General features: G+C 43.0%; 1 protein-coding gene across 2 annotated transcripts in view; it reads right to left on the minus strand.

The window, feature by feature from the left end:
• Positions 1-24,892, minus strand: part of TRN1 (transportin 1) — an 87,358-nt gene extending 62,466 nt beyond the window's left edge. For both annotated transcript variants that reach the window (XM_087381030.1, XM_087381029.1), the window contains exons 1-13: positions 24,154-24,892; positions 17,926-18,213; positions 9,374-9,463; positions 9,027-9,104; positions 5,391-5,471; positions 2,425-2,475; positions 1,970-2,055; positions 1,813-1,879; positions 1,621-1,677; positions 1,463-1,492; positions 1,222-1,287; positions 885-1,001; positions 356-469 (exon numbers count right to left, since the gene is read on the minus strand). In XM_087381030.1, coding sequence (XP_087237156.1) covers positions 356-469; positions 885-1,001; positions 1,222-1,287; positions 1,463-1,492; positions 1,621-1,677; positions 1,813-1,879; positions 1,970-2,055; positions 2,425-2,475; positions 5,391-5,471; positions 9,027-9,104; positions 9,374-9,463; positions 17,926-18,213; positions 24,154-24,327 — 1,299 coding nt within the window. In that variant the 5' untranslated portion in view covers positions 24,328-24,892. The remainder of the gene's footprint in view (positions 1-355; positions 470-884; positions 1,002-1,221; positions 1,288-1,462; positions 1,493-1,620; positions 1,678-1,812; positions 1,880-1,969; positions 2,056-2,424; positions 2,476-5,390; positions 5,472-9,026; positions 9,105-9,373; positions 9,464-17,925; positions 18,214-24,153) is intronic.
• Positions 24,893-25,942: the final 1,050 nt, after the last annotated feature.

The raw sequence follows: 25,942 nt of genomic DNA on the forward strand, positions 1-25,942 counted from the left end.
TACTAGCTTAGATATGTAGGATCATTTTAATCTACTAGCCAGGTTTTGGCATGAGAGTGATGCAAGCAACAAAAAATAGGCTGGTCATCATTTCAGCTACACTTAAAGTTGCAATCGAGAGACTCTCAATCGATGCACAGATTACTGTGCTTCAGAATTTGTTCAACAAAACAATGACACCATATCTCAGTAATTCTAACCAACAAAAGCTCTGTTAGAATCCAGAACGACTGCACATGCAACTATGTTATCCTTGCCAAGTCAAACTTTCCACTGTATACAACCACCCTCAAAATACAAACAGAAATCATTCACATGATGCATACCTAGTAGGCAATCCTATGGCTAAAGTCACCTGTGTTAAATGGGGGAGGAGGCCATTGATGCATCCCTCAGCAATCGCACCAAGTGCCAAGACAGCAGCCTCACGCTCTTTCCAGGCAGCATCACCCGCACTTTGCATCCTTGTCTGCAGAAATCAAAGAATCATTAGTTGAAATTTTGAAGTGAAATTTCCAGAAGACAATCCACATCCTTCCCAAGATACGTATCACACACAATAAAGACCTCAGCTGGATAATGACTACAATAGATATATGATAACTGATAAACAAGCAGCAATTTTATCGAAGAAATATGCCTCTTTAAAAGAAAACATGCTCCTAATCTCGTCAAATCTGAAGTTCTGATAGTCCTGCATTACAATTGCAACGAATCTGGAGCTATCAAACACATCATAACGCACTGCATGGTGCTCTCTTGATACACTATCAATAATAACACACCTAAGCTTCAGCAAATTCTTGACCTGATCTTACTATAAATCATGTTCATTACAAAAAAAGTATATGCCAACCATCATTCCTGCAAGGCTGGAATGATACCTGCATCAAAGGCATCAAAATTGGGAGCATTTCATCTCCAAAAACAGAAGATAGAATGTCAAGGCCTGCTGCACTACATTTTCGCAAGTTCCAAGCATTTACAATGTCATCCTCCTCCTGAAAGGGAAATAAAGTCTTATTGCTTAGCATAATTATAATTCGTTAACAGTAAGGATTCTGCAAGACATCTGTCAGTCAAAGAATGATATAAATACCAGTATAATGCAAACGGAATTCATCTTGCTGGGCCCAAAAAAGATCATTCCTTCTTTTTCAGCAAGCCAGTAAAAACTCCGAAACAAAAACCTAATTAAGGACTCCTCATAAAAAAAAGCACCTCTTCTTCCTCTTCCCCACCAGTAGACCCATGCAGACGCGACTGCCTAAATCTTGGTCTTATGTCCTGTAAAATGCAGCCACAGTGTGGTCAAGGCACTTCCAAAATCAAGAGTCAGATAGAAAGACCGTATTTAAACACTGAAGTAAAAAATTTAAGACCTCTAAAGCTATGTGAAGTTCAAACAGAATGGAGCAAAAGATCCCTGATCATCGATCAGATCATGATCAAGAATATTTACCTGATCCCTGTCAGGGACTGACTCATCATCCTGCACAGTAAAAAATGAATTATTCCAGGCATCCATGGATACAACTGTAAAGATTAATCTACTTGTGCCAGAAAAAATTCAAAGATTTATAGGCTATCCCTCAAAGATGGAGAAGAAAGGGACTTTACTTCAGCATCAAGAAGTGCCTCATCATCTTCGGCATACACCATATTCGACAAAAGAACCTGCATTCTTGCACAGAATTAATTTATCCTCATTTGAAGGGATGATGACAGGGTGGTGAGTGTATTTACATCAGGGTGAAAAAAGATGTAATGGAAGTATAGGCCAAAAAACTTGGCATCAGCCATTGCACTGACCCCAATTAGCCGGGGTAAGTAGCCTCTGAGCAATTCTGCTGGCAAGCGAGCTTCACAGAAAGTAGACCTAGTAAAGTTTACACAAACAAAATTAAAGATGACACAAGTTGGCAAATTAAATTCCCTTTTCTAAGCTGTACAAAGGATTAGAACTTACCAAAATTCACATGCCTCTAATGCGACTTCGTCATCATTGTCCTGATTAGCTTGTAGCATGTATTCGATCACATTTTGTATGTGGGGCTGCACATGGACAAGATAATAGGCTAAAACAAACAAGGCAATACACACTCAAAAACCAGATGCCCCCCCCCCCCCCCCCCCCACTTCAAGAAAAGAACTAAATAATTAAGCAAGCAACCAGCAACCTACTAGAGCCTTAACCTCTCCCTTTCATGAAAGTACATAAAGATTTTAGATCTCTTAGAATAACCAAGATACTATGTAATCTATCAATTAGACAGAGGCTAATTATAATTAACTTGCCTTTCAAATAGGGCATTGGCTACCTACCTGTATGATTCATATGGCTTTTAAACTTACTATCATAGATTTTGAAACGTGCGCATATGCTTGAAAGACATGTAAGTCTTCACAAGGGAATTCTCATACCTGTAAGTAGCTTGCTTGGACTTCAAGCAGTTGTACAAGTGCAGAACATACCTGCAAAAGAAAAGGGGGTAAGAGGAGATTGTAGACCAAATTATTGATGCTGTCATTACGATTATTGATGATTTGTCAGAGATTATCTGACGATCACCTAGTAAAAAAGAGACAAGATGGAACAAATTATCGCTAATATATTTCTGAGTACAGAGAAGATTCAATAACATTTGCTTATGGAGAGAATGAAGAGACAAACAAAGATGTAAATGTGAATATATTGAGGAAGACATACAATCACTCATAATTGCTAGACTCCAGAACAGAATGAATGTCAAGTGTTGGCATGCCCAGGTCATAACAAAGTTCGGTGGTCTGGTTTTATTAGCATATGATATGCCTCCATCTCAGTGCAGCCTTGATAGCCCGTGGTCCAAAAGACATGACTCACTTAATCAAATAGTATCTCCTGCACGTTAAAGTTGCCATGGACGACAATAGCTAGAATGGCCACTGGGCATTGATATCTAGCTCACAACAGAAATATCCTTCTGAGCTTTGCAAATGCATTTATTAGTTCTACAATGCAGACGTTTCTTAAAGCCATAATCGTTTATACTTGCAATGCTGCTAGGCTTTTCACGGGTTATCAATCTCATATATTTGTATCCAATTTCTAAAAGTTGAAGTATAAGGTTTTGTGGTGGGTATGTCAAAATGGTTAACGTTACTTTGCATTCTCCTTGAATGTGTTGATTACTGGCTCAAGGGCTGCAATCAAGTAGTTTTGATTCATAGCCCTAGCTTTCACCTTGGATAAGTTTTCCTTCCACCTTCTTGAAAGCGTGAGGATCCCAATGTCAGTCCTATTTGATTCCTAAGAGAGAGATCATTGGACATAACTCTATGTTGCATTTCTTCTGTAAAAATATTACAAACTTGTTAGTACTTGTTGGGCTAGCTTGTGTTCTACTCCCGATACCTTGTTGTAGTGTTCCAAAATCTCTTTCAAGTAGCTTCCTAGCTTTTTGGCTGCCTGCTCCAGCAGATTTTCTGCTGCCCCCATAACCTTCTCTGATGTTGCGTAGGCTTTACAAGTTAGGAGTACATGCTGCTCATTCTTATCCCCCTCTGGGGCGGATTTTGCAGGTTTTTTCCTCTCTAGGATCCTGGGTCTTGCCCACCTACCCCTCTCTATCTCAAGATCATGTGAACTAGTTCTGATTTTGCACATTAGATGCCTTTTAAATATTGATATATCTTCTATGAGGTATTTCTAGCTGTCAATTGACTTAATTTCCTGTTTGTAGAACTGCATTTTTTTTGCCATAGTTTCTGTAACATTTTCTGCATCACTATCTCCCTGATTTCACATGCATCTGCTGGTATATCAGCGGCTGTTGTACCCCATGATTTCATCCACTTTATCCCCTCTCTGTGCCAAGCCATGGTTCACATATTTCCATCGCCTTATGTGGCATCCTACTGGCGTCCATCTTGTCAACTTTGTTGAGGTAAGCCATGAACACAATGCTTCCCCTTCTATGTTTCAGCCAATAAATGGGGTAGGGTGTATGTGCCTCAATAGGGGGGGTAGGTGTAGGACGCAACTACCTCCACTGGCAACCCATCCAAGGTAAAATGCTCTCTGTGCTGTCCGGGATGTGTTGAAGATCATGACCTTGGTTTTACCAAGGTTGACCTCCAAGTCATGTGTCTCTCAGAAAGTATGCAGTGCGTCTAGATGTCGCTGAAGCCCCTCTGCAGAGGAACATAGTAGAACCACATCATCTGCATATAGAAGAAGCAAGGATCTGACTAGAGAGCAACCACTCACTCCTAGGGTCCCGTTAAAGGTCTCAAGCTCATCTACGTAGAGGCCAAACAAGGTTGGTGATAACGGACAACCTGGTTTGACCCCAATGGTGCTCATGATCTCCTCTAACCACCCTGCATGAGATGACCATTGCATGTTTGTTAGGATGAAAATGTAGAATGTCAATCCCATATCAGAGGAGTTAGCACGTCGAGGTGGCTAGAGAATAGTCTGTGGAAGTAACCCAAAAACTCAATCAAGCTGGGTTTGTGGGAAGCTGGTCTGAGTGCTGTGACCAAGTGTGAAAGTTGCTTCAGGTGACGGGGCAAAGAAGGTAGTGATCTGTGCTGCAATCAGTGTTATATAGAAGCCTCATGAATGTGTCAACAGTGCTGGACTTGTCTATTGTATAAGTCTTTCATGCGGGACTTAGAGTTGTTGCCCAGATTGGGCTGTCATATCTGTTTTGGTAAAGATCTGAGGGAAATTCTGCATATGGGGTTATCCGATACACCAAGATGGAAAGCCCTTCCTGGTATCAAAGATGTTTGAAGCAATTTAGACACCCATGGATGTTGCATTAGTTGTCCCATGTTCAGGTAGCACAAGGGGTGCATCTGAATATGACTCTCATCATCATGTTGACGTAACAAGCATATCCATTGTTCCGTGGGTATTCACACCCTCTCGTTGTCTTTCCAAGTATTGTCTTGTTCCATTCTTGAGAGATGGATCATGAGATACCCAAGGATCTGGTTGTATGACGTGGTGCTCTTGGTTGAGGTGGAGTGAGTGTTCACCATATGGATGGGACTTTTTCCAAGATTGGGGCCTTATATGTACAAATGAATAGTAGCATTCATAAGTTCATGCAACTTCAAATGCTTATTTGGAGGCAAATGGCTGTAAAATGTGTGCTATATTTGAAGCCATCACTTGTTGAACACTTCCGTTCCATCAAAAAAACACCGACACACATGCATACACACAAGGTGTCTGAAACTAACAATAAAAGTAACAGCAAGGGACTTTTCAATCCTTAACTCTCACAAGCAAAAAGGAAAAATCGCCAACAAAAATATCTACACCTGTACTGCTCCATACTGTTTATCATCTAACAAAAAACTGCTTAGAGATTCCTTTCCAAACAAAAGCATACCAGCCTCCTCACTTCCGCTGCAGAATCATGGGCAAGGGTAAATAGCCCTTGCAAATAGCTATCCATGTTCAAGTATAATGCCTGCATCCACCAAGAACAGCTCAGAATCCAGACACAGATATAAAAGTCGTATAATGACGATTCATGCATGCAGAAAAACACACTAAAAGGAGGTACTCAGGGTATTTAAGCCCTTTCTAAACATGAATTGATTATCCATAAATGTGATCTGTTAGCATGCACAAACAATATAGCCCGACAGTGTTTGATAAAATTTATTATACACGAACAAGTAAGACAAAATTTAAAGAATCCTGTTTTCACCTAAAATAGAGTGATTCAACAAGTCATTGTTTTCCTAGAGAATCTTTCCATCGGGCAGCCACTGGAAAGAATGCGGAGCAAAAGCATCAGCTCTAGCCAGTCCAAGTTTCTATATCTAAGGAGGTCTCATTCAGGTGATCAAAATACTCTAAACAAGACAGCTAGGGCTAGACTTCCCAGAGTCTTACATCTAAACAACCTGCCTCTTGCAATGCTTTTATAGAGCTATGATTTCCCGCATCTGAACAGCACCCCAAGCCACAACACCTGCAACACCTCAAAAAGCTCAAAGCCTGATACATTAGTAGGTCTAGCCTTCTTTGACTGCATGTCAGGCTCCCTCTACCTTTTGGTCATTGTAGCCACTCACGAAACACTTACTGCCTATTCGTTCGCAAGTTATTTGCTACCTCTTCAATCATGTCGCATTGATGACCAATAATAATACAAGGCTCCTCAAATTAGCCCGGTCAAAGGAATGGGAAGCATAGAGGGCACTGAAGTCCTTGTAATGCAAGTGATGGCTCTTCTTTATGCAATACAAATAGTCCGGGATCCCAATGCCCTTGGACCAAGAATATCTAAAGAGAGATTCTTACAGAGGGTTTAAAAGGCACCTTCTACTATGAACTGATGGCCCAAAGCCCACCATTCACATCACCAAGGAAGGGAAGTTTTCCAGTATACGTCTCCAATGATGGAAGAAGAAATTTGAGGCCAGACATTCACCTGTCCTATGCAAAAGCCCAGAGAATATTCCCTGTGCGTTTCTTAGACATTCTCTAGGCATTCCTTATACTGCCTACACGTGTTCCTAAGTTCCAACAGAGTTCCCTGGAAGCTAGAAGAACAGATCAGCCCCTTCGCTATAAAAAGCCCATAATCCTTTAAACACTGAGAAGCCACTAAAGCTCTCTCTTGAGCATGCAGCAGAGCAGGAGAAGAGGCAGCCTGTAGGATTAGCATATGCATCCCATTTTGGTGACTGTACATAGCAGCAGATAGCTGCAAGTGCGAGGTACACAGAGGGTGCTTATTGCAATGAAATTTGCCCTGCTCCTATCTACTCTGTTTGCTTCTTTGGAGTTTACCTATGTGCACATGCCATCAAAGTGAGGTTCTGAGTTGGTGCATCTGCAGAGCATTCTGCTTACGATGATCTAACACCAATGTGGAAGAGATCATACAAATTACTCCGAAGTGGTGAGGGGGGTAACAAATTTGCACCCAACAAAGAACTTGCTAGGCAATGATATTATTTTGGAAATTGGGAGCCAAATGGTGGCACTAATTTCAGGTCCGACCTGATTATGTTAAGAAGGGATAGAGGTCACAGTTCTAGCCACCAATCCAAAACTTGCGATGTGGCTTCATAGATACAATGCCCCAACCCTTGGCTTTTGTTGGGTATATTGGCTCGCCCCTCCCCCCCTTCTTCCTTTCGTTCAGGACATGTAGCCCTTTGTGAAGCTTTGGGTCATGCGCCCCAAGCTTCATCGAATCCTTAAGACACATGGCCTTTTATGGGTCATTGCATCTATCAATGGTATCACAGCTCTAAAGCCCTCTACTTATGTTGTGGACCTAACAAGGACGTATGGACAATATGACATCCAATGAAAGGAGGTGACAACTTTGCAAGCAATATGTGGACCTACATCACCGCATTCCGGGGCCGTGATGACACATGACATGGCAACCTAATTATAATGGCTATTGTGGGAATTACTGGCCCCTAGCAACTAACCGACTATTTGATCTCATTGACCTTGATGAACATAACGTGCCTCGGCTCTATGTGGGTTTCTCACATCTTCTAGGTCTAGTCCTACGTGGGTGACCTTGAGCTTTGGACTATGTAGGTAGCTCATCATCGGTTGATATTGCATCCAATGGGGATTATAGCATGCATCCACCCCATTGTGGCGAAGTGATCGGAAGCCTATAGGCCCAAATATGTGTGAATTGGTGGTGAATGGAAGTGGATTAAGGCGTGTGTGGACATGTACCTAGAGGCTAATACACATAAAGTGTTTATCAAGAATTGCCAATCAGAAAAAAAAAGCCTCTTGCAAGGAGACTTTTGCATCGGAGTCAAGGTTGCCTCGTTTCCTGATGCTGGACAGCAGAGAGTCTACGGTTCCATAGCATGATAATAAAGTCAAACACTTAATGGACATGACATCTTGTTTGGCAAATGAGTGTTTCAATAATGGAAATGCTGCAAGCTTGAGCCATGTGCTATTGGTGGACATTGTATCGATACAAAAGAATCAAGAAAACACTAATAGGCACAACATCTAGTTTGGCAAATGATTGTTGGACAAGGGAAATGCCCTGTGCTATTTGTGAACGTTGGAGCAATACAAAGACTCAAGAAATGCACAGTACATAGTTGTATTCCTAATTTCTATCTTTTATATCCACATAGATGCATCAACGTTTCAGAACTCTTCTGATAGGCCTGAACCCCTAGGGGAGAGTTATGTTCTTCAAGAAAGAGCAAAGACATATGCCACATCACAACGCTATTCCATCAAAAAGCATCATGAGTACATCCAAACTTTTGATAAGATCCAAACATATGGGGTTTTCAAACAATTGTTATCCCCATTCCAGCATGGCCACAAGACTAATCCCACACAAAGACCCATGCCCCAAAGACCGCCTTCAACTTTTTATGCAATGTCCATAATGCATTCGATTAGTGGCCACGGGCATCGTGCATCATGCATCCAAAATCACCTGTCAACAATGATTGTGCATTGTCAACTTTGATATGCAATTAAGACCCCACCCACCATGACCACAAGTATCTGGACGGGTAACCAAAAGTGTTTTGTTGGAACTATCACATCACATTTGACCACATATGTAAGTAGTACGATCGTTGTGTTGATGACAGCTTACTACCGTAACCCTAGAGTGGTAGATAGCTCAAACCAATACCACTTGCCCAGAATACGCCAACTCAAGTTTATCCCTCATACAAACAACCCTTGTTGATCAAAACCTAGCTTTGATGTGCATCCCCAAAAAAAAGGCTTTTAATAGTGAAGTAGAAATTGACGACTTGGGCACAGCATGTGGTGTGGGATCTGTTATGCAAAAGTCTCAACTTGTCAATAAAAAGAAAGGTATTCCAAAATAATGCAACTTCTTATAAAATAAGGACTGGCCCCTTCTACAACTATACCCCCAAAAAAAAGGAGAGGGGTGGGGCAGGCAGGAGGGGGGGGCGGGACTAGGAAAGTCTCATCTTTGCAAAAACCACTGCTACACATTGAGTCGAGACCGTAGTTGTAAACTTACAGTTGGCATAAGAACGATAAACTGATTCACTGAACTCAAAGCCAATTTACGGAGAGCAGCATGGGGGGAGGAAAACATCTGCAAGTACACATCAGTTCATGAGTACACTTCTGCATTCTGAAACAAGGTTACAACTTCAAGATACAATGTGTCATGACACTAGAATAAATCCAATCTTACAAATTACAACTTGTATACAACAAGCGAAAGAACAAAGGAAAGAAGAGGGTTTGATAGCGCCTTTTCACAATGTATCACCCTGAAGTTCACAGCAGATAGCAACAATCTCATAGTAGACATCTCAACAATCCTTATTCAAGATTCTGATAAAGCTGTCAGAACCAAACCTCCAATAGTCTTGGCAAAAAGACATTTATGGGTCTTTCAGAAACGCCTGGAACATCAGCATCCAGCTCTTCTGGTGTGTCCTCACAAATCTGTGGCCCAAAACAAGTTATAATTACAACATTTGTCTAGCTCTAAGGAAACAACTTTGCATTGAATTGTAAAACACCAACTAAAAACATCCCTTTCTTATGTTTGAAAACAAATTTGCAAGAAGTCAAGACCACTTCAAGTAATATTGCAAGAAAAAGGCAAACCCTATCAAATTAGCATGCATAATTCAACCAGAGAAGTCAATCCCCCAGTCAGACGAAGAGCAAGTTTTAGTATCTTGATCACAAGCTTGTAAGGAGAAACTGTAGACAATTACTCTATGAAAACCCTGATAGAAAAATATAGTGGAGATCTCTAGATGGACAGATGTATACATTGATAGGTAGGTAGTTAGGTGGATGGATGGATGGATAGATAAGACATACAATCGAAGGATGGATAGATACAGCAAATAAGATTGAAGGATGGATATATAGATCTAGATAAGGCATTCTCTGTCAGTTTGTGAAGCTATGTCGTCAAATTTGCATCCCTTTGAGAAACAATGCTAGCTCGACCTCTTATAGACAGAGGAGCTCCACCACTAGAAAGACGTACTTAGGTTTACCATGATGTGCTCGTGATTGATGATGTATCCTACAAGAAACAAGATCAAATTCTTCCCACCTCCTTGGGTAGCCAATTGCTGCCTAATGTGTACACACAAGCACGCATGGGGCTAGCCAAGGAGGTGGGCCTTGGCCACTCGAAAATTTAACTTGGTTGCTTCTAGGATACATACATATTAGTATATGCAACGCCACCCCCCCTCTCTCGCATATTTGCATGCATACATATGTGTGTAGACAGCTACTGCTAAAAAAACTGAAAAGATAACATACTCTCGCTGCTCCGGTAAAGAAAAACTAGTACAAGAAAGCTAAAAACTATGAGAACGCTGGTGTTTTGGTGGTAATAATCTAAAAAGTTATAATTTTTTTGGGAAAAAATATATATTTAAATAGCCTTACATTTGATATTCCTGGAGGACGGGCTGAAGGTCGATTTCACACATACGGGGGGCAATTTGAGGCTATGGGTGGCGAAAATGATACACAACACCAGATTTCCAAAAATCGGGGCAATTTGAGGTTTTGGAACTTTTAGGGTTTTTTTGGGGGCTCCGAAACGTTTCATACATTTATGGTCCAACATTATTTTGCAGATTTGTTTGCTGCCCCTCTGCCCTCTTCATCTGCTCAGCTTGTTGCTAGAGATGCTTTCCTTCGCCATGTCCATCCAATTCTCTCTTCTGAGGAGGCCGATTCAATGGAATTGCCATTCACAGATAAAAGATAAAGAGCTGAAGTAAATCCCCAAGTTGGGATGGCCTTAAGTTGGAATGGCCTTATAGTGGAAATTTTTGCGAAATTGTCGGATCGACTAAGCCCTGTTCTTTTGCACATGATCGATTTCTGGTTCTTTTCCCTCTTCTTGGAAGAAAGGCCTACCATGTTTGGTTCCTAAGAAGCAGCTATGTAAGCATTTATCGCATTGGAGGCCAATTACCTTGATGCCTGTGATTTACAAGCTTATCTCTAAAATGTTGGTATTATGTATCTCACGGATCTTAGATAGATGCTTGCACCCTACGCAATACGGATTTGTGCCTCACAGGCAAATCATGGATGGTATTGAATATGCCAAATACACGCACCAAAATGTTTTGATAATGCAGATAGATATTGAAAAAGCATTTGATGCAGTCAAATGGGACTTCATTGCAGATGTCATGCGGTCCTAAAATGCAAAATATGGTTCTCTCACTTTATGATGGTGGCACAGCATCTTGTCTTTTATCTTATGCTCTTATTTCCTCATGGTCATTAGGACGCTTTGTTTGTCAGCGCTGTCACTCAGTGCTCTGCTTTTTGCTATTGCTACGAATACACTCCTAATGCAAATGGATGATTTGGTTTCTCGCAGTGTGACAAGAAACGTTTCTAGATTTTGCCGGGCGTTTCATCTAGAAATGGTTTTTAAAATGCAGTTTATATGAATTATATATAAAACATGAATAATTATCTTCAGATTCTCTATCTCTCTCACAAAAGAGCTCTCCAATACACACATACACATTGAGCACTCTCAAAAGAGTCCAGACACAGGTGACAACCTGTACTAGGGCGTTTCCCCCAATGCACTAGCGTTTTGCCTATTTCAGCAAAACCTTTCGTCTAGAAACGTTTCTAAGTTTTTCGCCAAATAGAAACACGTTTTTTGGTTACACTGGTTTCTCGCCAACATTTACATGGTATTGATATACTTGGAGGCGCTCCTTTTGTTAGTCGAGCCTATGCTGATGACTCCTTTTTTCTTGGGAACTCTGATTCAAATGTTCGCCATCTTATGCAACCCCTTCACTTATTTGGTCTTGCAGCTGGACTAAAGGTAAACTTTGCCAAATCCAAACTCCTTCCTTTCCATGCATGTAATTGGCACCGTATTTTATGGCCTACATTGATATTGCCTTCAAATCACATTGTGCGCCATTTGGGCTACCCCATTGGTTGGCATATTTTCTTGCCACGGGAAAGACTATGGGTTTTGCAGAAGCTATTTCATAAGATAGATTATTGGAAGCTGTCCACATGGCCCTTACATGTCCATCTTCGAATAGTACAGTCTATTATTATGGCCTATGTGCAATTTCACTTGCCATTGATTCCTTGGTCATTTACAAACATTGAGAAATTCATATCCAAGGCTATGAAATGCTTGTGGCGCACTAAAACGGATAGTAAGGCGCTTCAGCTTCTAAAGTACAGCTATGCTTGTTCGCCCAAGATGCATGGGTTTAAATATTTTGAATATTCACTCTCATGTGATAGCTCGCAAGGCTCCTCTTTTGGCTCCTTTTCTTGCGTAGCGTCCCATCGGGCACTCATGCTCTCCTGCTTGCTTCACTTCATTCTGACGCTTCTGGACAATGGATTCCTGCTCTATCTGATGCTATCTTCGGGCATGTACATCATGATTGGCAGCTCCTTCTGGAACATCTGCATTGGTCAGGTCGTCCCCCGAATCCGGGAAAATACACTTCATTCGCATAGTATTCATTAGAGCCATGTCTTTGATCCGTTGTTGGACATCTTCAGCCTAGAAAGGCTTATTGTCTACATCGATTAGGTATTTCCACAATGGATGATGTAGTGGATGACCGGGGTCTTACTCTTTTCTTTTCCACGGGCCAGGAGACAATTTTGTTTGGACATGCATCACAAGCCTATATGGTGTACTCTAAGTACCATGCTGCTTCCCTTTCAACATGTTCCATGTTTATTACTGACCATTTTCTTATGGATTGGAGATTTGATCGAGGCATTCCGATTATTCTACTTTGCAAATCTCACTACTGAGAAAGCTTATCATCTTTTACCTCAACCATGGATTCAGGAGCGTGGCCTTTTTATCTGGCATCTTACCTACTGGAAGGTTTGTCTTGGCCGTATTTGGAATAGTAAGCTCCTGCTCAGACAAAGGCTTTTCTTATGGCAGTGTTTGGTTGGTGCTTTACCGATGGGTTCGTTTTTTGCTGTCAGGCGCATAGCTTCCTCGCATTGTCCGTCTTGTTCACATCCAAGGGAGACTGTCTTGCATTTACACTAGACTTGCCCGGTTTCCTGTGATTTTCTTCCCAGATCGGGAACTTATCTTTGTGCTCGATTTCCTAGCATTGCTTTCGATAGGCAGTTTTCGTTGTTTGGGAGATATGCCTCTACTTCGGAGTATATTCAGTTTTTCAGTTGGTGTTGTTATTAGGCACTATGGTCTTTATATCATGCCCATAACTCTTGGCTCTATGGCACCTCCTTTGTGGATATTTATGATTTCTTTCGTTCCTCCCTCCATCGCCCCCTTCGGAACGTGCATTTTATGGGAATAGGTCAAGTAGGCCGCCTACGTCAAATCATCGTTGTCACCAAATAGGTCGAGTAGGTCATCATCGAACAGACCTTTGTCATCGAGTAGGCCATTGTTGAGCAGGCCGCAGTAAACCTCCCGTCAGGCTGCGTCGCCATTAAACAGTAAACCCTAGGTTACCCTGCCAGCAAACCCGCAACTAGGCAGGAAACTTCAGTTCACTGTCACCAACAGGAGATCACACCGCCAGTAGACTTTAGGTTTCACAGCAAATTCAAACCTAACCCTAACTCACAGTTCCAACAGCTTCAGCTCCAGCCCCCAAAACAGTTTGCAACTTCAAACTAGGATTCACAAGGAGTTACAGCAGCATTCCTCTTTCATCCTCCCTAACCTGAGTTGGGCTGAGCCCCCAGCCCAAACTGGGCGTTACCCTCAGTTAGGAGGTTATCTCAGATATGGCCAATATAGAACAGCCTGGTTCCTTTTCGAAACTCGTCAGCTTCACCAACCAGCAAAGTTATCCATTCTACAGTTGCAGCTCTGACACCTTCTCCATATGCAAAGACATATCAAAGGGGGATCCTTATTCAACCCATCATCGGACCTCAAGAACAGATCATCTATTTACAGTAGGAGGTGCGAAGTTAAAGTTGCAGTTGGCAGCTGTTACAGCTAGACTTCAGGTTCTTGAAGGACCTGGCAAGCAGTCAATAATTGATGACGTGATGAAGACTTGAAAGGCTTCTCCCCCTACCCCTCAACTAGTCTCTACAGTTAAAGAGCTTGTTCACAGTGCGTACAAACAATCAAGAAAGAAGTGATTGTGGAGATTGATACAAAGGCAGGTAAAACTGATATTCAAGAAGATTAACTAACCGCGCATGACCAGCCTTGCCTACAATCAGAACCTACTTTGTTTGCACCTCAATTAGCTTTTTAGCTTTCAGCTTTATATGGAACTATGTTCAGCCATTATCGTGATGACACATGGCTCCTTCTCCTTTCAGATTCCACAAACTTGCTCTAGGCTGGTCTTGTAAAGAGCATGAGGCCAGACATGACAATACAATGAAGATTACAATAGGCGGGCTCCCTGAAGGCTGGTACAAAGAGAAGGACATTTTCAGTTAGAGTTTAGCACATGTCAAAGCAGCCATGCCTAGCATTGAATGGACGGTTGCTGTTCATGAAGATGCCAGAGCAACTAGTATCCTGCATTCTAGAGAACATGATATCATTACACTTAACTCACAAGCTTTACGGATCAAGATTCTTTGGCAATCTTACAAGTTGAAAGGGACCCATCCAGAGGGTCTACCAAAAAGAGCTTTGCGCTGATATAAGATTCGTCCAAATCGGACCATCGAGCGAAAAGTTATGAGCAAAATACTGACAGGGGGTGTCAAATCGTCATGAAAAACACCTACTCCTTCTACTGGTGCCGACTTGGGAGAATACTACCTCCATGCTTAGACTTCATCAAAGATCCAAGTCCCATAGAGGTCACCTAGGAGGGAAGAAAGAGCCCCCTTTGTGGCTTGGGAAATAAATAAACCATGTATGCGCAATGAGTAGCCGAATAGACACTTCTGAGCACTTTGCATCAAGAACTGCTTCAAGCAAAACCCCTGACCCACTCTTGGATTTACTTCCTCTCAATGAAGCCTTCTGCAAGCCGGTCTCACTTCTTGGACCACAAACACCATCATACCCACTCACAAGGTAGAGATAACCATGGATGCAGGCAGCTTCCATACTATCGTGACTGAGCACTTCATAGCCAAGGTAAATTGAGATACATATCAGTGAGTATGCTCAGTGCACATGCATGCGAGCACCTGGTCAGGCAGGTCTCAGACAATATGAACCCACCTCCAAGAAGAAGCCAGGCTACCAAAAACACGAGTATACAGTGTACACTACTGCTTTGTGAATTTCTGGAAGGCTTTTGACTCACTACCACGGGCTCGTGTACTAACACTCTTTGTATATACCTAGATGAATCCACGAACATTCCCAAACTCATCCTCTAAAAACACAACATAGTGCAGTTTCAATCTCACAAGAGTCACTCATAAGATTGAGAACCATAAACTCCATCATGCATAGCAGGGACTAGCTACTATGACATCCCCACTGACGTCATCAGCGCCCAACAGTGGGTGTAGAACATAGTATAAAAGTATGCTCTCACACATACGAATCCACACACCCACACATACTTGAGCATCCATTTATACAAAGTCTTCGTACTGAGTTTCTGTCGGCACTCCGGAGGTGAAGGGCAAACTCAGCCATGACGAAGGCTAGCACTAACACTCTTTGTACATGATGTCACCCCACCCTAATCCACACTCATGAGGCCCACTATGGAACATGGTCCCAAACAAAGGAGATCATATATTTCTTTTTCACAAAAGATGAGCCACCAGTGGGTGGGGGATGCCATGCTTGGGACTTTGAGCCCCTCGCTAGATATGCCATGTCAGCAAGAGACTAAACCCAATCCTTGCAAGCAATCCCCCCATCCAAGGCACCATCATAGCTGCATCACAGCGTCAAACAGTCTCATGTCGTGCATAAGTACATCATCCGGCAATGGGTACGAACTAGAACAAATTTTGGATATGTTCCACAAGTCTCGATGGGACATCAAGCCCCACACTGAAGCTCAAGCTATCGATGGCCAACACATGATATAAATCACCCCCAATACATGGAGTCCATACCTATTTTTGCTATCAGTAGCTTCTTAGAGGTGTGTTAGATGCCTCTAGTCGCCCTCTCATAGAGGGGTGCTCCCATGACGTATTCAATTTTGGTCTCATAGGTTTTATGCACTTGCTGAATTTTGCTACAACAGCATTAACCATCTCTCTATTTGGCATGAGCCCATTTGAGGCAATGTATGGGCGCAAAGTGGGAATGCCTTCCTCTATTGCAGACGTGGCTGTGAAAATCCAGCAAGCACAAAATGACTTAAAGAGGATGGAAACTCTCCTACAATTGGCTAAAAAGAATATGCAAGATGCCCAAGCCAAGCAGAAGAAATATGCAAATGAACTTGGTTTCAAGGAAGGGAACTATGTGGTAAGAGAGGGCATCTGGCTAGAGATGTCGGTCCAAAGTCAAAACTAAAGACCAGGACTCATAGTTGAACTCTTCCTCCCAGTCTGGTGGTTCCAAGGCAGTTCTTGCCAAGGATCTCCAGATTACCCAAACTTCTAACACTAGTTCCGCGTCCCCCCACGGATCACAGCCAGAGAGGGCATGTGGTAGGGAGTGTGGGCTGATAACGGCCACGATCATTTGAAAGTCTGACAGACAAAGCAGGTTTGTGGAGCTATGGACCAGATGAGTTCTGAGTTCATTGCTTGACGTCGCAAAGACTATGGACATGGTGTGTTCCGGCGGAGTTCGTTGTCCGAGGCTCCCGTTCGTGATGTGTTCACTGGAGGAGACAGGTCATAGTGTGTTCCACAGATCATTATACCCCACTAGGAATTCAGTGCAGACTGGCATGGCTGAGGACATCTCATTTGCTGTTCAAGGTAGCATTATGGTTCGAGGATCCAGGCTACTTGGTGCTCTCTCCAAGGTGAATCCAGTAGTCACACTGCTGGAGGGTACCCATGGTAACATCTTCATCGACTTGCTTCTTCAGATTGTTGGGCTCACCATGAGCTGCAGAGAGGGTATTAGAGGATGGCATCTCATAGTGAGAGGGCGTCTGTGTGGGTGTGTCCGCCCAGACAGGAGAGTAGGTAGGCCTGGATAGGCTAGGTTAGCTGTAGTTAGGGCTGGGTTGGGTGCCCAAACTGGGCCCCAACCCAACCCAACCCAACCAGGGTCCAGTCAGCCAACTGGCCTAATTGGGTCAACCGACCTGGCTGGTCCGTTTATTGGTCAGCCCACCAGGCTGGCTGGGGCCAATTAAAGCTTGCCTCCACTCTCCACTCAAATGTCTCACCTGTAGGCCTTCCTTGGAACATTCTTTCTCACACTTGTCCAGCCCCTTGGCTGTGGATTGTACAGGATATACAGTTGCTATTGCCTACACCTGTGTCTATCTTTCTGTTCTTCTCACACCTCCGCACGTGCACCACACTCACAGCAACTTCCCCATTTCGCCAAATATACAGACCACAAAATACTTGGCCTGTTCATTTTGGAGATAAGGAAACACTAAGACCTTTCTTTTGGGCTTATGTCCCAGATTGCAATATGCTGAACATGTTCAGGTGTGTTAAAAACAAACAACATACATGCCAATGCTCAAAAGGACAAAACACAACTGTATATACATGCTACACGCATTTGCCTACACACACATGCTTCTACATACACACACACTAGAGGTCCATAAAGAATCAGTAGTGGTGCCACTGCTGGACCCCAGCAAATCAATTCCTATTAAATAGCTGAATGGCCACCCTCCCAAACTACAAATCTTAATACAAAAAACAACCCTTGCTATTACATGCATCATCCAAAAATAAGACTGGTGTCAGGATCCACTATCATTGGAAGCACGATTGAAACTTCTCAACTTTTCAGAGTAAAGACAAAATCTCTATCTCATTAATAAGCAGACCTTTGAAAGCGCATCCAGAGCTCCTTCGGTATGATTGTAGTCATTGCTTTCCAAGCACTGCAAAAGTGCTCCAAGCAACTGAGGCCAACCTTGCACATGCCCTTGCTGAACAATAACAGATACGACAGTACCAACTGTTGCTCGCAAATGTCTATCTGATGCTCCAAGGCAAGGCAGTAACTCAGCCTTTATATACTCTTGATAGGCAGGAACAAGTGTTGCATAATGGACTTTCAGACTGTTCTTCAGCAGCAAACCAGCTACCTGTCGAACTTCAACAGACTGCCCCTGCACAAAGCTTAATATAATCAAGATCTCCTTATGTGGAGAATACAGTAGGGTCGACACACTCAACCTCTTCGTATGTAATGAAAACTCGATAATTATGCACAAAATCAATCCTTTCAAACAACCAAAAGCCCCCCTGGACACATGCACTCTTCAGACATGCAGACATCCCCATTATTCTGTTATCTGATGTGAAGAAGTCCTCTGCAAATGAAATAAAGCTAGACGAAACAATATGAATAAAGCCAAGATAGACACAAGCAAAAAAAAAGGACGATAAAACTCACAAAAAGGAAGAGATCATCTTACCCACTGAGATATTCCAAGTGAATCTTTTCCTATACTACCACACAAAATTCTGAACAACAAAAGAGAACTTGTTAGAAATGATGAGGGAATGAATCACTCAATCCTCCACCCAAGATCTCTCCAACTCTTACACACTCTACTTAGATAGATGATTACAGATGCGACAAAAACACACTCAGAAATAACAGCAAATATAGACGGAGAGAGAAAGTATATTCAACCACCGGATGGTGGGCAGAAAATGGCTCCAAGGGAGCTATACAAATCACAGCAGGGTGCTGGAGAAAACTGATGAACTCTCTCTCACAAAACTGTCCCAGATCTGAGTGCTGAACACAGCCTTGAAGAAGGGCTTTCTGTATTGCACTGGATGCTGGGCTGAATGCAGAAGTGGGCCTTTTATAGGCTCTGCCCAGGCCCCTTCAAATGACCGACCAGCAGGGTCGGTTACCCTGTCTGGTGGCCGACCATAGGGGCCCCATAAACCGACCAGGGTTGGCCCTGGTCGGTGGCCCTGGTTGGGCCGACTTGGCCAGCCACAGGCCCCTATATAAGGGTGCCCTGGGCAGCCAGTCTGTGCTGCTGCTGGTGCCTTCATGTGAGGCCTAGAGCCCCCTCATACCTGCTGTTGCAGGCTGCGACCAGCCCGTGTGCTGGTCGCCTATTTTTACCATGCAATCCTCCCTCCGATGCCGGCCTGGGTCTCTCCCCAGCCCTCCTACCTCTCACTGCCCCTTGTCCCCTCAAATCGGGGGTTCACAGGTGGGCACAGTGAGATTCTAACAGAACTGACCATCTTCCGACAGCAATCATCTTAATGTGTATCTCTGCAGCATGGGCCAGCATCCGACGGACCCCTATGAGGATGGAAACTTTATAAAATACAGAACACCTAGATAGTACAAGGACCTACTTACATTACATCCGGGATAGAAAACTGCCTAAAAAGCAGATTAAAGCTTTTCAAATCAAAGATAGGCTGTCCACCCAAAATAAAAACAGAATGATACTAAGAATCGTCATAGGTCTATTAGATGTGACAATGTTTTGGCAGGAAAGCAGGCTTGCGAGAAATTATGGCATCTTTATTTGCTGAATCACAATTAGAATATGCTAAGAAAAATTTGTATTCAGAGGCCCTTAAGGGGGATGAATGGAAGAATTCACTAGATAGTAACATATAGCAATTTAAGAATATGTATAAAGAGGTTTAGGTACCCTTAAGGAGCCTTAACCCTAACCACCCATCTATATATCTACCATCAGCCCATACTCTCAAGATCATATTGTACTTTGATGAGTTCTTCAAAGGTGATCAAAAGCGTATCTACAGCCTTCTTATGAGTTCTAAACTTGGTCTACTCTACATTCAAAGTCAGCCCACTACACTGAAAAAACCTGTCCCTACTTCCACAAGTGGTTGTGGAGTGGCGGAGAGAAATTACTACATGTCCAATGATCACTTCAATCCTTATAAGTTTATCATTATAAATCAAGCTCGTCTATGCATAGAAAACACAGTTGATGAAGCGGAGAACCTTGCTTAACCCCAAGGTGGTTCTTCAACACTGGTGAGAGCCCTTCCTGTGTTTGCAGCTAGCATCCTACTTGCTCAATCAATGAGCTAGAGCTGCAATATATAGATTGGCTATCCCAGCTTTCACTTGCCTTTCAGTGGCCTTCCTCCATCCAGACTCTCAGCATATGACTGGATGATCAACTGTGCTGTGCTCACATCTAAACATATTTGCCCCAGGTAGGCTTTCCATTTTCCTTTTCTGCTCAATAAGAGCAGAAAGAGTTTTGTCATTCCAAAACATGTGATAATAGTGCAATAATTATTCGATTGCTCTGTATCCGACCTTTGAAAACTAGTCTTGACCTCCCTCGTCCTCCCGCCTAGTCTGTGGGAAAGCCATGTTGCATAGCTGAGTTCAGCGTAGCAACAATCCATTCCATGACTGTATATTCAAGCCATTTTGACATTTCCAGCACAGTTGCATACTGTGTTCCTATTGTCAAGTTTCTAAGGTCCTTTGCCAACATCATCTATTGAGAAAGGAGGATCCCCCCATGGTGCCTTATGTCCGCATGCATTTCCTCATCCACCAAATGCTCATACAGAGTCTTGGGTATAAAATCGCCAAGCTTGTCCTCCTACATCCCTTGCCTGCTGCTATGCCAGAAGGCCCTAAGGCCCATCGTGAAAATATGGACATATTTCTATTTTTGCCGTGCTGTGCTCCTCTTGCACCTTGTCAAGCAACATATGCCAATTTGCCATCTTTTTTTTATTCAAGGAAAAGTAATCTATTCCAGTCAAAACAACACAAAATGACAGAGGCAGAGAGAAACTCAATCCAAGACCTCTCAAAAAGACTCATGAGGTGGGAGATAAGGCAATCCCAAAATATTCTTCCTACAGCAGCAGGGGAGGGAGAGTAATCTCAATCCCAAAAACCCCACAAGCCGAGAGAACCATTTTCCCTTACAAAAGCCTGCATCACATAAAAGAAGTGTGAAGGCTTGCCCCGAACCTAGAAATGTTCATCTTTAAATGTGTTGAAATGCAACCATCACATGAATTTGCTGCACGATGGCATGCCATGCTCATGTATGGTTATGGTAGTGATATGCAAACATAGCAGGCATTTCTGAGCTCTAATCAAACAGACAACGGCATTGAGAACATTACAGGTAGGGTAGGGATAAGTAGATTTGGCGGCTGAAAACCAGCTCTGACCAGGCCAGTCCAATTAGGGCCAACCAGGGAAATTCACCTAGTTGGTAGGCCAACACCATGACCAGTCTGCAGCCAAGCCAATTGACCAATGAAATCAGGCACCTGGGGGGGGAGGGGGGGATTTGGGCAGCCAAAATCCAAAAGGAGTGTACGCTGCCCACCAGAAGCAGCTATTTTCCCATTTCACCTTGGTGCATAGATCAAGTCTACGACTATATTGAAGGGTAGGTTGTATTGGTATCAGCGCTTGTAACTTTTTAAATTTGCTTTATTGATGGTGGAAGACAGCAAAGGTATGGAGGAGACACCTCACAATAGTAGGAGGATTTCAGCTGCTTTCTACATCAAAGAGGTATCCCTCACTCACCTCTTGATTTTGACCTCAATGGCCAACCTTAAGCTGAGGGGCAGCCCTACAAGCAGAATTACCAGAGGTCATGTGTACTAAGCTCTCATTTACCACTCGCTTATTTCAGAAATGGTAGAATGTTTAGCGGTCCTTCATTCAGTAGCTCTTATTTCCATCTTAAGGCTCTCATTACCATTCAAAGTACTGTTCTAATGTGACTAAAACAGGAGTCAAACTTTTAAGCTTCTCTGGAAATGTAAGATTGTCTTGAGATTCAACTCCCTCACGTACAAATTTCATCAAATTGCAATGCACGAATTGATCTTGATTATAAAACCATGTTTTCAGGCTGAGATTTCTCTTAGAAAATTGAGAGTGGGGTGATGTGTGCAGTTTGTCCATTCTGGATGTCAGATTAAACCTTGCATAGCCCTTGTAGCTAAAATTTGCAATGCACGAATTGATCTTGATTATAAAACCATGTTTTCAGGCTGAGATTTCTCTTAGAAAATTGAGAGTGGGGTGATGTGTGCAGTTTGTCCATTCTGGATGTCAGATTAAACCTTGCATAGCCCTTGTAGCTAAAATTTTGGGGGTTTTCTGGCCCAAGAATTATACTTTGATTAAACTTTGCAACAGCAAGCAGGCCAACTTGACGTTAAAATGCCAAAACAAAGAAAGACAAAGATTTGAAGAAGCTTATGACACCACATAATGGGAATAGAGGCAGGATAGATGAATCACTTCGTGCAGAGAGTACGACAAGAAAACAGAGCATCAATTGAAAGCAAACACCTCATTTGAAACAAAACAACATTTAAGCTGGCTATTTGAATCCGTACATTGCAGTCTGCAGAAAACCAGAAAAACAACAGCTGATGGAAGGAACTGAAATCCTGAGCCCTGAATAGAGTAGGCAATCCAGATAGACAGAGGAAGCATAAGTCTGCTTCACAAATAACTTTTGCACATTCTGGACCTATAACCAGTGAATTTTCCACAAAAGTGAAAGTAAGAACACATGCACGTGCACATGCTCCAAATGATCCAGACTACATGGGCTCATTGGAGCATGACTGGAGCAGCACGAGGGCTGGTGCATGTGAAGGAGGGTGCTCTTCGTGCAAAGCACTCTATGTTCACCAACCATCCAGTTTGCTTGGCCACACGGGTGGCACTAGCAGCTGCAAGACAAAAATATATATTTGTCATTGCTTTTTACTGGTGCCAGCACGTCATGACAGCTTGAGTACCATAGATCCACCTTGCAACTTCCACAAGGGTCTGCTCAGGCACTGGAACCGTTCTTGTACTCACTTCCTTCCAGATTCATGGTTGTAGATAGTCAGGCCATGCTCTAGCCAGCACATGTGGCCTAGCTCAATTTTGGGCTTATGCCAAATGAACGGCCCATAATTGTAAGGAAATAAATTGTATGCATAAAGAATTACATATACCTTTGTAAGACTAGAATAAGTCTGATCATACAAATTTAGAATTTTTGTTGTTTGAAAGATCAAAAATCTACAAAGAAAATAAAAGAGAAAATGAAAGAGAAGAAAAAAGAGGTAAACAAAAACTTTTATGAAAAACAAAAGGAAGACATACTTAGCAAGCAAAGCAACACTTATGTCGTCATCAGTGCCCAAGCATAAGCAGCTATACTGGGTTTCTAAAGACCCGCGGAGTCTCTTGGGCATAAAGAATTACATGTCTACACAATTGACAATTCCATGTCGCTCATCCCATAGAATTGATATCTTTATTCTCTTTGATTGATAACTATGCTTTTCCCGTGTCTGCTCTCAAAGCCCGTCAAACTCAGCTGCAAGAAATTGTGAAAAAGGTTTACTGATAGGCAAAAGTGACGAACGAGTCTCATCCTTAAGACCCGTGGATAAATATGCAAACAGTGAGAGCTGTCCCAGAGACAACACTCAGTCAGGACTATTCTCTCGTTGTCCTGGATAATTACAGCAAAAGAAAGAAAGCCCCTCTCTCATCTTTGGAATGTCAATGAAAACAAACAAAAACAAGCTTAACAAGCACCCTCGAAGAGTCATCCTGACTTAATCCTGTCTTGGCATTATACCTAGAGCTCCAGTAGATAAACTAATCATTACCCAGTCTGATTCGGGAGCTTGTACAGCAGAACGCTAATGTGGAAACGTATGATATGCAACAATAAAGTACAAAATAAATTGATGTAAATAATAATATCACCATAGTCTACACCAATATACACACAGCTCAGAACTATTGTACATTCAAAACATGGAACGTGCATTCAAAGTATTGAGCACTGTCTGCAGAAATATAAGGCAAGGACAGGATGTGCACCCAGACTACCCCAACACTTCTGTAAAGCCTTGTCTTCCAAGAAACGTGGGCTCCGTATACGTGGCTTGTGAAATCCGTACATTAAGAAGATGAGGTCTCGCATACATGCAATTTTTAAATAACAAGGTCGGGATCAGACAACCACATTGCTAGCTATGAAGCGTACTCAGACAGCAAGCACCTGTATATCAATTAATACCTCAGCACGGCACAAAATAAAAGAAAGATAGTTGGTGAAGTCCGGAAGCTGACTGAACCGTTGCAATTGCTGAAACATACGACTTTGATCGGAGCTTGGAGCTCTATATTCCTGCAGAAGCGCGCATATCTCCTTCAGTCCTTCCTCCTGAGGCTGCCAAATTGGAGCTGCCATCTCCCCTGTTGTTTCCTGGCCGATCGTCGGAGTTTTGACAGAACCCAAATCAAGGTTTGATCTATGAGGCTATGGGTTTGGAGCATCAAAGCCGGAAGACGACAGGAGACGATGCCCAGGACCCCGGGCGGAGAGAGAGGAAGGTATTGATGGGCAGCAAAGCTTCTGCAGCGTGTGTGCCTGCTTAAAAGCAGAGGGGCGGGATGAGAGGAGCAGAGAAATTCTGAGAGCGAGGTACGATGAGAGTGAGGGATGAGCTGAGAGGCCGGTCGAGGGAGAGCAATGCACGTAAGAGGCAAGGACCCAACTGATGAAGGATGGCTAAGAACTAAAGAAGGGGCTACGGAGGGGCAGATCGGAAGCTGGGAGGCTAGAATTTGGGTGCAGAAAGGGCTGCAGAGGAAGGGAAGAAGAGGCCCAAAACTGGGGCAACAGGGGAAGTAGCCTTAGCAGAGGCCAAAGCTCTACTTGTGGAGATGCACCAAATGGGATGATGATGGAGGAGATGCAGATAAAGACGACACCATTAAAGTTATTCAAACTTGCCTCGGCTTCACAAGCACCAACAAGAGACTCCTCTATGCCCACCTCACCATGGGCTTCCCCAAATACATCACTAGCACCCACCAAGAAGATGCTCCTCCTCCACGGATGAAGCTCTCATGGTGATGATGATGATGTGGACTAGTCATAATGGTGATGACATGATGCACAAAATGATGATGATGTTGTTGTTTATTAGGGTGGTGAGAAGATGAACAAAGTCCTAGAACTCTCTATCCATGGAATTTGACATTTTCAGTCCATGATAAGAATTATTATTACACAATATTTGTGCATTGTGGGTCACGATGCATCGAGAGCGGTTTACGTTTAATGGGTCACCGGTCGAGATTGTTTCATCATATACTTACCTGGGGTTATCTTTTCTGGACCTATTTTCACCATGAGGCCGGCGATGTAGGCTCGTTTGAGCAGAGGATATGCCTCGCTAGCTAGATTGGAGAGGCAGTGCTTCCGTTCATACTTTCAGGACCCTCGAACCAAGTGTCTACTCTTCGACTCTTTGGTTCGACCAGCAGGGGTGTATGCAGCCTTGTTAGGGGCTAGACTTGTTTGATACTGAGTGGGCTCGTGTGGAGCAACTACATGTTCTTATGCTATCATGGATGATATGTAGTAAGCCATCAGTTCCTCACCGGATCACCCTGGTTGAGTTGACCACTGTAGCTCGATGCAGTGTTTTAGGTCGTTACCTACTTATATAAAGTCAGAGCATATGGAGATCACACCTCTAGGCGTAGCAAATTACCATGGTTAGCACTGTCCTCATCCATGGCGTTATCAGAGGCAGGGGACCAGAGATGCTAGTTTGCACATTCAGTGAGATAGTTTGAGCAATTGGGGTTACATATGGATAGACTTCCTCCCTTCCAGTACAGCATTGATGCGTCGTTCTCCCCACTCTAGTATCATGAGGTCAACCAGAGGATCTTCTACAGTTACACACATTCTGGACCTGATTGGAGCCAATCGAGCTTCCAGTGAAGCTCAGCTTCCACAGGGAGCATTGCCTATATATCTCAGTTGAGGGGTTTATTGACCCACCAGGGTA

This window comes from Dipteris shenzhenensis, chromosome 11 (genome assembly GCF_047967505.1).
Source record: "Dipteris shenzhenensis isolate YYH24624 ecotype China chromosome 11, Dip_SZ_1.0, whole genome shotgun sequence".
In the NCBI taxonomy this organism is placed as follows: Eukaryota; Viridiplantae; Streptophyta; class Polypodiopsida; order Gleicheniales; family Dipteridaceae; genus Dipteris; species Dipteris shenzhenensis.